The sequence below is a fragment of the Impatiens glandulifera genome, chromosome 1 (assembly GCF_907164915.1).
Source record: "Impatiens glandulifera chromosome 1, dImpGla2.1, whole genome shotgun sequence".
NCBI lineage: Eukaryota > Viridiplantae > Streptophyta > Magnoliopsida > Ericales > Balsaminaceae > Impatiens > Impatiens glandulifera.
This window is the reverse complement of record NC_061862.1, coordinates 140,221,849-140,235,799: the sequence shown is the minus strand read 5'-3', so window position 1 is coordinate 140,235,799 and position 13,951 is coordinate 140,221,849. Positions and strand designations below refer to the sequence as shown.

General features: G+C 31.0%; 1 protein-coding gene and 1 pseudogene across 1 annotated transcript; both read right to left on the bottom strand.

The window, feature by feature from the left end:
* Positions 1 to 677: 677 nt before the first annotated feature.
* On the bottom strand, positions 678 to 1,197 carry LOC124945454. Its single transcript, XM_047485902.1, has 2 exons — positions 1,150 to 1,197; positions 678 to 1,073 (listed from the first exon to the last, which is right to left on the bottom strand). Exons 1-2 carry the CDS (start codon positions 1,195 to 1,197, stop codon positions 678 to 680), a joined length of 444 nt encoding a protein of 147 aa, XP_047341858.1.
* A 4,037-nt stretch (positions 1,198 to 5,234) lies between these two features.
* Positions 5,235 to 6,029, bottom strand: LOC124945444 (annotated as a pseudogene).
* Positions 6,030 to 13,951: the final 7,922 nt, after the last annotated feature.

Here is a 13,951-nt window from a genome sequence, read left to right as displayed (position 1 = left end):
TCTCCTAATACATTAAATTGATTATATTTATTATATTGATATCCACTAATATAGGGATCTCCATATATTAAATTGATTACATTACATTTAATAGACTATAATGAAATTTTTGTGTGGATGTGGTCATTTTGCTTTTTATTGTTTGTGAGATGGTGTCTTTAATCAAAAGTTGAAATTTAAGAAAATATTAATTTCATTGTATTCGCAACCATCTCATTCATCGATTATCTAGAGAAGAGGAAAGACGCATATAGAGACGATGGACTGGATGTTGCGTTAGAGATTCACGTCTAGCATTCCCGTGGATCAGTCGACTTTGGAAATATGTATTCGATTGTGGTGGGTGTTTTGCATCTCACTTTGGCCTGGGCCTGGTCTTGGGTTCCACACCTGGGTCCGGTCCTTGCATTTGTTGACTCGATTTTTTTTTCTTGGGAAAATGAATTAACGTCATTTCATTAAAAAATTTAAAAAATGGAAGAAAAAACCCAAGAGTTTATGAGATCATTCTATACAGACCTAGAATGATATTGAAGTCGTATCATTCTGAATAAAAGAAAAAACGTAAATAAACTATCTAATTACAATGTTTTCATTTCTAATGAATTTAGTAACGGTAAATTCCAATTCCTACTGATATTCTAATTCTACTTCATACTTGGAACTTTTCTCCATGTTCACGCAATTGCACCAAAATCCGAGACTATGTCTCTCCATAATTCTTCAACACTTCTACGGGTTCTTTCATAGACTCTCGCATTACATTCCTGCAAAATGTTATAAACTACTGCTTCAAAACCGCACTTGAATACGTTTGTTGCAAATTTGTTTCCTTTAGCTTTTATTAGTGTTGCTTCTTTGATTTCTTTCCATTCCTTCGGAAAAATAATCAGCTCCAGACTTCTAGAAAATTTGTCCCAATTTTCCAATGCTATACTACAGCTCCCAAATAAGTGATCGATGGTTTCTTCATTTTCGTTGCATATAAGACAACTCACGTCCGGGATGTTCATATACATGCTAATACGGTCAGGATTGTTGAGTCTTTTCCAGAATGCAAGCCAAATGATGAACTGGTGTCGAGAAATAATCTTGGTTGACCATACGAGAGAAGCTTCATTCTACTTTCTGCGCTTTTTCTCGGATTACCTCCATATTCTCTTTGAGAACAGCTTCCCATTGCCTTCTGCATTCCATTCATGAACGTCGAGTTTGTCTCGGAGTTGTATGTGAGTGATGTGATCTAATATCCTCTATCCTTCTGGATTTCTTCTCAAAAGAAAGTCCTAGTCCCCATATTATACGTCTCTGATTATCGCCACTACGTAGTCCCTTCTGATACGTGTATTTTTGAACTCCTCTTTGTGAATAATTGTTGGTTTACAAACTAGGGATCATGCCAGAACATAGTGCGTTTCCCGTCCCTTAGCCGAATGTTGTAAAGGTCTGCAATATCACTTCTCAGTTTAACTAAATTTGTAAGTTAAAAAAATATATAAAAAAATAAATATCAATTGTTTTGAAACAGTTGATATTGACACATTTTATATCAATCGTTTTAAAATCGGTTGATATTGACCTTTTCTATATTGACCAAAATCGTTGATATTATTCCCTCTATATCAACAGTTTTTAAAACGGTTATATTGATGTGGTCAATATCAATGGTTTTAAAACAGTTCATATAAAGTGGGTCAATATCAACCGTTTTAAAATTCATTAATATGGATGAAATAATATCAATCATTTAAAAGTAGTTGATATTGACCCTTCTTATATCAACGGCTTTTAAAACAACAGTCCAACGGTTTTTGAGTTTTACCTTCTTGTTGAAAGTTTTTAACATTCGTTTTTATTAGTCTTAGATTTTGGATAAAGGAATTAAACTCTTATTTTCCATTAATGTTAGTTGATCATATCGAATTTTGATCTAATATTTCTCGATAACATGACTTTCAAAGATCATTTTTAGAGTTGAAATATAAATTTCAATTGGTTGTACTACATCTATGTCGTTAACCAATTAGTAGGAGGCTTCATCAGTCAAGGTTCAAGCGGTTATACGATTTCCCCGTAAGGCGTATTTCAATTTTTCTTGTTAGTCCTTGTATGTTCTGGTCATCTTTTTGATAATCCTAATCACATTTTTGTTTGTCGCTTAAAATTCATCATTGGTTTGGGGTGTGTAGGGCGATGACTTATGGTGCTCGATCTTGAATTCATCAAGAAGTTGCAACACTTTTTTTTAGAGTTTCGGTCATTATCTGAAATTAGTGCGTGAGGGACTCCTTACCTAGCGATGATATTGGTGGGGATGAATTTTTCCACATAAGATGATATCAAGATTTTGTAAGAGGTTGTTTCAAGCCATTTGGTGAAGTAGTCAATTTCTATGAGTATAAACTTGTGTCCGTTTGAAGCATGAGAATAGATTTTCCTTAAGACATCAATGTCCCATGTAGAAAAGGGCCAAGGGGGGGTCATGTTATAAAGTAGTGATGACGAGGTATGCTTTAGGTTAACATAGATTTGACATTGATGACAACTTTTTACATAACTTACACATTCTTGTTCTATGTTTTGTCAATTATATCATAGACATAATATCTTCTTGGCTGAAGACATTCCATTCATGTCTGGGCCGCATGATCTTGCATGTACTTCTTCTATGATCCTTTTTTTTTTATTTTGACCATCTACACAGAGAATGTTTTGAATGTCAAAAGATCGTTTATAGTTGTTTTCTATCCAAGCATAATTGGTGGAATATTAGCGCAATTATTTTTCAAAAGCATTATACCATGGATTAATAGAGCTTTCACAAGAAGTTATTGTTTTATTTTCAAAAGCACGTCTTTGCTTTTGTCGGATCTTGAGTGGCATAACTTTAATTCTGTCGGTAATTCAAGTCATACCTACCAGAGTAGTTAGGGAATCCTCAAAGAGGTTTTGACTGCTTGGAGCTTGAACAAAAGTTAATTGATCAAATTTGTTATGAAAAATATGTTGAGTTAAACTTTATCACTAACCACCCTTAATTTCCATCCAATTGGATAAATGTGTATGTTTCTTGAACACTACTTTAAGGATGCTGAATATTAAATGAAACATTGGATGTAGATAACGAATTTTAACGTTTGTAGACAAGCTGAAGAAATTATAACAACAACTAGATAGGACTAGTGTTGCCTCCCACATATTCATTCCTAAAAGATGTGCGATGGGAGAATCCTTGAGAAACTTGATAATAAATAAAATTACCCCATTAAATCCTGTAGAACAATTCAACTCTAAAAGCTTTAAATTATTAAAATGAATGGCTGGAAATGGTCGCTTCAAGAAAAAAAGTATCCATAATCAAAACCTGTCAAAAATAATGAGACCACTAATTAAGGTTAGTGAAGCTAAACCATATAAAAGGCTAAACTATTTAACATTCATTTTTAAAACTGTAGATAACATCGCTAGTTAAAAATATCATTTATCTTTAGTCAATACTAACTTTCCTACAATCAAGTACTAACTTGTTTTGAACTAGACTTTTTACCGAGTTTCAAAATATTTTTGTGCTATCAGTAAAAATATGGATTAATGACTGGACTTGTTTTGAAATAGTTTATATTTAAAGAATTGTTTTCCTTTTTTAGGAGGTCTTTCAACTATCAAATTCAATAAGATTGAGTGAGATAAAGACAAAAGAATAAAGTTAGACTTGTACCAGTAGAATGTCTGAGCCAAGTTTTAAATATTTTACATGCTGGAAATCTTGAAGCATCTTAGTAATTTACATGTTTATTATTACATGTTGTAGATATTATGACAATACATACTTGAAAATATGTTCTAGAAATTGAGGATCCGAATAACTAATAAATTTAATCATAAATGAAAAGATTTTTGATCTGTCGAGGGGTAATAGCATTGGACTAATACAGCTTGTGAAAAAGTTGTTGTTGGGGTATTTTGTCTCACTGAATTGAAAATTCGTTAAGGAATGAAAAGATATGATAGGCATCAATCCAAGTCGCTGAGGGACCTAACTAAGAGTTCCCCTCTGGACCATTCTATCTCTCCCTCGTTACGAACAACATCGTTTGGAAAACACACATCTTTTAATCACATGTTTTGTATCGATAAACGAATATATTTGATAAATAAGACCATCTGACAATGCGCTTAACCGATCGACCCTTTTCACTATTATTTTCACCTTTTGGTTTCTTGTAAGAACCATTTTACTTTTTAAAAAATGAATAATGTTCAAAGTCAGGCAATTATAAGACCAGATCATAATGAATTCTTAGACATCTAACTAAATAGGAATTTTTACAATTTCTTTAAAAGGCATACATCACTAACAAAAAAAAATAGTGGCTGAAAAACACATCAATCTAAAAATCACATTTGATTTAAAATATAAATTCAATATTATATTATTTATAAAAAAAATATCAAAAAAAATATTAAAAAACTTAATTTTTTAAATATTTATAGGTATATTAATATCATGTATATGCATGCTTAATGACCCTGTGCCAACTTAAAAAATAGGTCAATGAATAACATATTTAGGACGTGCATGACAATATGACACACAACGTTAAAGAAACATTAATCTGATATTGATACATTAATCTTCACACAATGTCAAGAAAAACAAGACACCTAATTAATTTGATACCGATACATTAATATTAAATTCATATATTTATAAGAAACAAGGATACAACCGCCTTCCAGGCCAGACCTAAAAATAGGAAATGATAACAACATATTTAGCATCTTAAATATTGCTGAAAATAGCTCTATATGATAATTGTTTGATAGTTCAACCAAAATTCATACAAATTGATATAACCCCTTTACAATTTTATACTTCAAAGATGAAAATATGAATAGTCATAACAAAGATTAAAAGCTCAAACAATTTTTTAAATTTTTTTATTTTGTTAAGAGTAAATGCAATAATGAAAAAGTAATAAAACAACGCGTAACCAAAAGTATCACCCGAAATACATAAGTACGGTTAAACATTCGGAAAATATCAATAAAAATATAAAACTAGACATTCAAACTAATTTGAGAACAAAACATAAAACAATAAACTCAAACTAATTTTAGAATACAAAAGAAATAACGAAAACAAATCAAAGGACAAAACATAAGCATAAGAATTTGTGATGCTAGCCGTAATAGCTCTGGAACGTGCTGGTGACAGAGCCACACCATAATGATCAAAACAAAGTCTGAGCCACATCATAATCAAGAGTCGACTGTTGCATTGGAGGGATGGTCTCCAATGGCATTGGAGGGATGGTCTCCAATGCAAATAACATAAGGCGTGGATAATATAAGTTGTTGTAGTCCTATAGCACAAATTGTACCATTATATTAGGATTAGGACTACGGCTGATATAGCAAGCCAGATTTCTGGATCTTGAAATATCAAGAGCAAAATCCAATGATGGATAGTACCCGACAAATTGCCCCATTCCATCCATCTCTTACCGAACCGATCTGGATGTATCAAATTATCTCCTCCATTCATTGAGAATATCTGGGATTGCCTCTTTGTGAGAACGATTCCAGCATATTCGCGTGTAAAAGGTAAAAGACCCAGCTTGAATCAGATCCAGTGATCTAACACCCCAGCTTGTTTCAATAGACCTGAAAACTTTAAACATGTATCTCAATCCTTTTTGAGATACGCGATTTATGCAACTAGGATGACAGCGACAACTAAGACCGCATTCCATTACTACAGGATTTCCTCTCACCAGATGTCCCTGATTATCGTATGCAAAATCACCTTCATTAAGCACATACACAATTATCATTACAGCCACGGACACAGTCACAGCCAACTGTAAAACTAACAGTACGAGGAAATAAAGCACTAGTGATGTAGGATAGAAAGTTGGTCCAATTATATCACCGTCTATATCGTTAAATATAAGAACCGCCACTTTTTCCTTCCCACCAGAAATATCACGACCGTAATGTCCAAAAGGTTTGGCATACAAAGGCATACAATTGACATTACAGTCGTGATATTAAATAATATAATATTATTAAATACATATTTTAAATCAAATGTGATTTGCGTAAGGAATTTGGAAACAACTAAATTATATAATTGGTGGCTATATTTAAAGTACAAGAAATATTTACCATCTAGTAAATGAAAATCAACAAGTTATTATAGAATAAATTTGAATTTTATTTATCTAAATTATTAAACACCATTTAAGTATAACTTGAACTAAAACTACTTAGCAGCAAAACAATATACCTTATATTATGTGGTTGAATTGTTATATGAATATAGTTTAGGTAACTTATATTTTTTCAAGAAGTTAGATGGTTACATATGTATATCAAATTGGCTGGTTGAGATGGGTTTAAGCCAATTGAAATTCAAAAAATAAGTAATAAACTGAAATAACATAATAATAGTAAAAGAACTTAAACTAAAAATACTTAGCAGCAAAACAATATGGTCCTTCAATGATCATTTTAATCAACTTATTGAATTAAAACAATGTAGCTTTTAGAAATTGAATTGGGTTTTTATACAATTTGAATTTGGAGATATTTTAGATAACCAGATTGAAGTGCACAAAGATATAACAAACTTTTAAAAGAAGCCAAAGAGAATGATTGATATCCTTCTAAACCAATAATTTCAAGTTCTTAATCTCATTTAAACAATACACTACTCTTGAAAAGGATTTCAAGTTTATCTTCTAAATTCAGAAATGATTTCCATGATATTCGACCAAATTTTAGACCAAATCAAAGAAAGAATGATAATGAAGCCAAATTAAAGAAATTGAGAGAAAAAACATAAAGTCAATGATCAATTTAATCAACTTAATGCATTTTTGCCTAACATATAAGCATACAAATATTTTAAAAACTCAATTAAGTTTCTATACAATGACTAGGAGGGATGTCAGATAACCGGATTTAGGTGCACAAAGTTAAAATATATATTTAAAAGGATACTAAAGAAAATGATTGACGTCCTTATAATTGAATCAATAATTTCATTTTTCTTACCCTCAGTTTAAATTTGATTTCAATATTATAAGACAAATGAAAGATTGACTCTTGAAATTGAACTGAAACGCGTGCAAAACCAATTATTTATTTGCCAAAACTAAGATTTCTCTGAAAAATAGTGACTTTACAAGATTTTCCTTAGTCTGTTTTTGTGCAAATACAAGCTACAATATAAAATTATTATAAGTTACAAACTAAATTAGAAAAAAATTCAAACAAAATCAGAAAAAAAACAAAAAAAACTCAAAGATAATTGGGTCCACGTCGATATTAAATAAATTTAGAAACAAAATAATTGATTCGCATACAATGTTACATAAAACAAATAAGCATTTAAAAATTCAATTGAGATTCTACACAATTTCTATATAGAGATACTTCAAATAACCAGATATAGGTGCACAAATATAGAACAAACATTTAAAAGGAAAAAAAAAATTGATTGATATCCTTATAAATCGAGACAATAATTTAAAGTTTCTCACCTAAACTCAGAAAGAATTTCCATTATTCATGACTAAATCAGGAAAGAAAATTCAAAGATAGTTGGGTGCACAAATTAAATCTGGAAAGAAAATTCAAAGATAGTTGGGTGCACAAATTGGCCTTGCATCCATTTCTAATTTTTTTAAAGATATCCACTAATTTTATATGAATTTATCTGTATCATTGATTTATCTCTCTATTTCTAACTACTCCTCAATCTTGTTAAGAATTTTGACTTTCTCTGAAAACAAACTTTGCTTAACATTCTGACTCCACAATTTAATTATACCTTTAATAAAGCAAGTTATCTTTCATTGAGGTATGAATCTCCCTTATCACATCTTAATCCTCTTCAATGGGAAAATACCATAACCACATTAAGCATATTCAATGTTCAACCAAATCTCATTTTTTTAACTATTTGATCCAAGATAGTTTAGGCTCCGCAATCACCCTCCAATGGAAGACTAGTTATGTTCCACAAGTTCACCTTCTTGATGCTTAACTTGAATCTCATTTTGGCTAAGGATCTTTATGAGTTAGTGAATAAGAATCTCTTCAACCAAGTCTAGACTCCTAATTATTCGAGGTGCTTCCGGAGTTTGTTAATGTTTGATTAGTGATATTGATTACTCTTCTCGTGGGAGCTATCTTGTTTGAAAACACATTTGATTATGAAGATTTCCGGTATGCTTTTGTGTTTTCCTAGATAACAAGTGTAGCAACCAAAGAAAACTACCTATATTATATATTCATTCTTTGCATAATATATAATGGTAGTTCAAGAATAATAATCTCCAGATCCATACACAAATCACATAGTCAAGAAGCAGAATCGGTAAATGCATGAAAGAAGACATACCACTCGATTCAGGAGTACCACAGCCCCGGCGACTCCAGTCTTGTCCACCGTTCGTCGTACGGCCGCCACCAATTGAAACCCTAATTGAATTGCCTTTTATATCTCCCGTATATATATATATATTAAAGCGGCCACCAATTGAAACCCTAATTGAATTGCCTATTATATCTCCCGTATATATATTAAATATAAATCATTAATGTTTTCTTTTTTAACAAGTGTTTCTCTTCATATAAAAACAAAATTTGAAGTCCCCTCAAAATATTATAAAATTATTGTATATTTTTATTATAATTGTAAATATATATCATTAATATATTTTTTTAATACATGGTTTCTCTTCATCAAATAAGTTGGAATATTATTAGATTGTTATATATATTTTTTACTGTAATTTTAATTATAGTAAATTTTTAATATTATTGAGATCGATATGTTTTATTTTCTATATAGTAAAAAAAATATTAAATAAACTTACAGAAAAAAATAGACAAGAAAAATGTCCTACTATATAATTATAAAAACATAAATTAAACACTAAATATTTTTTTTTTATAAAAAAATATGTTTTTCACTTGCTTTTATATCCACTTCCAATCTTCCTAGAGAATTTTCAAGGAGAATAAGACGTATGATGAATCAATTGTTAAGTTAGTCAAAAGAATTTTTTTTTGGGGGGGGGAAACGACTTAGCGTAATTTCATTAAAATATTTCAAAGAACGGAAAAAAACCCACGAGTTTAAGAGATCATTCTAGACAGACCTAGAATGATTTTGAAGTCGTATCATTCTAAATAAAAGAAAAAATGTATATAAATTATCTGATTACAATGTTTTCGGAAGATAAGATTGTTCAGGTACAAGAAAGCGCTTTTCCAAAGAACTGAACTTGGAAACTAACGGAAACGCATTGTGTAGAGTCAAAGTGATAAAGTACCGGGGACGCTTAGTATAAGACTGAATTGGTAAATTACTGAAGATATTTATCCAAAAATCGATTTTGATAAACTACCGGTTGCGCCTCTTGATAAAATACCGATATCATAAGAACCGGATGCACTCCATAAAATACTGAAGTTCTATAAAACCGGAAACACTTCATTATAATACCGAAGTTCTATAAAACCGAAAATGCTTCATTATAATACCGAAGTTCTATAAAACCAGAAACGCTTCATTATAATACCGAAGTTCTATAAAACCAGAAACGCTTTATTATAATACCGAAGTTATAAAATATCGACGCGTCTCATACATAAAACCGATATGTAAAATACCGTGTTTTGAGATAAAATCGGAAGCGTCTTTTATAAAATACTGGATTTGATCAAATGATAAATTTGATCAACTACGGGACAACTTTTCTTTCCGATTTTCTTTAATGTGCACGAGGTTAATTTAACACAAGTAAGTTCTTATTTATACAATTATAATTAATTAGATATTTTAACTTAACACAATCTTTATGAAGAAATTTATGATAATTTATGTTCTTCGTTTATTCATTTGCATGTCTCCATTGTGTATAATGACCGAGAGAAGATGAAGGCAACCTACGTTGAAAATGATGATCATTATTGGGGTGACTTGGGAGATGCTGAAATTGAAAGAATGTTTGAAAAAATTTGGGCCTTGAAGATAGAATGTTGGCTTTTGATCCTTTTTCTCTAGCATACTTAGTGCCAAGTTCAAATTGCATCCAGTTTTTGTGGTTCGAGAAACCACAAAAAGTTGGGTCTTACTCTCATAACATTTTGTGACATAAAATATGGATGAGATGGAACTACTTATTATGGTTTGAAGAACCACCTGATGTAAAGTTTTTAAATTGTTCTTGTGGGCTACAATTGAGAAATCTTTTGAAACAGTTTGTGAGAACCACCCGATAGTCTATGAAAACAATTTGAGCAATTTTTCACTGCTTTTCTTTTTTCCAGAATCATTCTTGCTTTCTTCTACAATTGTTTAATCTTTGAATTTAGCCTCCTTTATTTTCATCTTTTATTTTTTTGCTTCCTGGTTTTTGGTATTATTCTTTAGCTTTATCACATTTATTGTGCATGAAAGTATTACAGAAAGAACACATTTTTGGTTTCCATTCATAAGAGATCCCCATGACATTGTGTTTTCATTTCCTATCCACAATTGTCATTTTCATTGGCAGGACACTCTTAGGATGCACTTAAATGCTAATTCTAGCAAAGGACAAATGTTCTCTTCCTTTAGTTATTGGGTTCATATATAATGATTTTCCAATTGTACATGCAAAATGATTAATTACTTCAGCATTGTACATGTGGGCTGAAATGTTCCAGAGCTTGAGCCAAATCTGGGTCGTTTCCTTTGGTCTACTCTGTAGATTCATCTCTTCTGACCACTTTTTCAGCTTCATTCTATTTGATCATGTAAGTATGCCCTTTCTCCAGGATTTCTTTTAGATTTGAGTCATTTTTAAACGACATGAAGTAGAGGTCATGTATTTTTTGTAAAAACATTTTGATGATGAGAGCAAAGAAACCCTAAAAGATTATAATAGAAAAAACCGTAATCAAGAGTGTATTCTCGAATATTCCAAGAGATCAGGATCGATGCAAAGTAAAAAGATCAATTGCACGACACATTGATTGAACGACACATCGAATGCACGACACGACGTTTGTCATTGCACGACACAACACGGAACTAAGAATGAAAGGCACAACGATTGCACGACACGACACGACACGCGATTGCACAACGATGAATGGCGAGTTCCAACAACGAATTCCGATTATTTCTACGGCAAGTTTCAAAGAGGATTATGATTTTTCTCTAATATCTCATCCCCATTGTATTCACCCTAATAGTTATGGTTCGATTTCCTTTCTTTGATTCTTCACTACTTAACTCAATATTTTTTTTCCTATTTTTATGTTTAAAATTTATACATAATTCTACTACAATGTATTACAAAATCGTTCCCAAATACTAAAATTGTTATAAAAAATTTATTTTTAAATATATTTATTATGTTATAAACATTTGTAATTATGTGCAAACTTATAACTCAATGTTATAGTCAGATTCATAATTTTTTTAGAGAGAAATAACTTATTTTTTCAATAAAAGAGATAATTTGGGCATGTTAATCCAAATCTATCTTTAGATTTATTTGAATATGTTCAAGTTCCTCTCCCCTTCAACTAATTGAATTTATTTTTGTAAATTTTACTTAGAAAATTGTATCAACTTAGTATGGACAAAACAGTATAATAAAACCCTTTAGCTATCTTTTGGAATCAAGATATATTTATTTAAAAAAAATTAAAAACTACTTAAAATTCATGAAACTGTCAAATGTTTAGTTTATTATTACATAAATAAAATAATGAAAAGAGACTTATATATCCGTTCCTTCTTATACATTTGATCATTATAAAAAATTCATATATATATATATGCTTTTTTATTTTATACCTTTCCAGCTCATCATTAATATACTTTTGTTGATTAATATGACAAAAGATCTTATTATAAGTATTTTTAATATTTTATTTTAAATGAATGGAATAAAAGTGACAAATGTTTCCAACTAAATAAAAACTTATTTATTTCAAAAAAAATTAAAAACTACTTAAAATTCATGAAACTGTCAAATGTTTAGTTTATTATTACATTAATAAAATAATGAAAAGACACTGTAATGGAAAGACACTTATATATTCGCCCCTTCTTATACATTTGATCTTAATAAGAAATTCATATGTATATGCTTTTTTATTTTTATACCTTTTTAGCTCAATCATTTATATATGTTTGTTGAATAATATAGCAGAAAATCTTATTATAAGTGTTTTTAATATTTACTTATTAAATTGATAATTTATTTTCCATGATTTTGTTGTTAGACTTCTTTATTGTTTTTTTTCTCTCTTTTTTAAGTTTTTTTTTGGAAAAACTACTTAGCCTCATTTCATTAAAAATTCCCAAAAATGGAAAAAAAAAACACGAGTTTAAGAGATCATTTTAGACAGGCCTAGAATGATTTTGAAATCGTAACATTCTGAGTAAAAGCTAAAAAGCTAAAAACGTAAATGAATTATCTGATTACAGTGCTTTCAATTCTAGTGAGTTTAAAAAACGGTAAATTCCAGTTCCTACAGATATTCCAATTCTGCTCCGTGTTTGGAATTCTTGTCCACGTTCCCGCGAGGGCGCTACAATCCGATACAATATCTTTCCATAACTCTTGAACGCTCCTACGGGTTCTCTCATATACATTTGCATTCCGCTCTTGTCAAATGTTATACACCACTGCTCCAAAGCCGCACTTGAACACGCTTGTTGCAAATCTATTTCCCTTGGCTTTGAGTAAGTAGTGCTGCATCTTTGATTTCATTCCATTCGCTCGGGAAACTGATCAGCTCCAGACTTTTATAGAATCTGTCCCAAAGCTCTAAATCAATATAGCAGCTCCCGAATAGGTGATCTATGGTTTCTTCATTTCCTCTACAAAGAATACAGTTTGTGACCGGGATGCTCATATACTTGCTGATACGATCACGATCGTTGAGTCTTTCCTAGAAGGCGAGCCATAGGATGAACTGGTGTCTAGGGATAATCTTCGTTGACCATACAAGAGGAGCTCATTCTACTTTCTGTGCTTTTTCTCGGGTTACCTCCTATATTTTCTTCGATACCAACTTCACATTGTCCTCAGCTTTCCATTCATGAATATCCGGTATGTCGTGTAGTTGTATGTTACTTATATGATCAAGTATCCTCTATTCTTCTGGATTTTTTCTCAGGAGTGAGTCCCAATTTTCGTGTTTAATGTCTCTGATTTTCGCTTCTGAGCAGTCCCTTCTGATTCGGGTATTTTGAAACTCCTCTTTGTGGATGATAGGTTGGTTTTCGAACCAGGGGTCGTGCCAGAATAGAGTGCACTTCCCGTCCCCTAGCCGGATGTCATAAAGATCTGCAATATCGCTTCTTAGTTTAAGAATCTTTTTTAGAGACCTACTCATACCTTCATGAATTTTGCAGGTCCAGATGCTGGTTTCGTATTTCATAAACCTCGTATGCACCCATTTGATCCATAGTGACTCTCTTTTTTAAGTTTTGCAATAGCTTAACTCATCTTAGCTAGCCAATTTGTTGGATATGTGAATGTAACAAATCCAAGTTACTTGACAAACAAAACATATGTGTAAGAACTCATTGGAGGGACACTGCAAAACTTGATGATCTATACATTATTTTTACAAACTCAACAATTAAATCAAGTTGGAGACTTTTTATATATTTTTTGTGATGTCCTATATCGAAAAATCATAGTAAATATGAATTTCATATAAAAGTGAGGCTAGTAGACTCACTGGTGAAAATGGGGTCTAAATCGAGAGTATAATCTCTCGGTAATGACCATAAATCTCTCGGTATAAACCTAATACCGAAAGTTTGGGTAACACTCGGCATTCGTCGGTATTGTCACTTTCGGAAAATATATTTGGGTGTTTACCGAGATATATCATAAATTTATCGGTTTAGATACTAGAG

What these genes read in the sequence shown, in the direction of transcription:
- LOC124945454 (XM_047485902.1), bottom strand. Translation starts at nt 1,197, where the DNA reads ATGGAATGCAGAAGGCAATGGGAAGCTGTTCTCAAAGAGAATATGGAG. An exon ending in TTCTCAAAGAGAATATGGAG is followed by an intron (nt 1,074 to 1,149) that starts GTAATCCGAGAA and finishes TCTCGACACCAG; the next exon opens with TTCATCATTTGGCTTGCATT.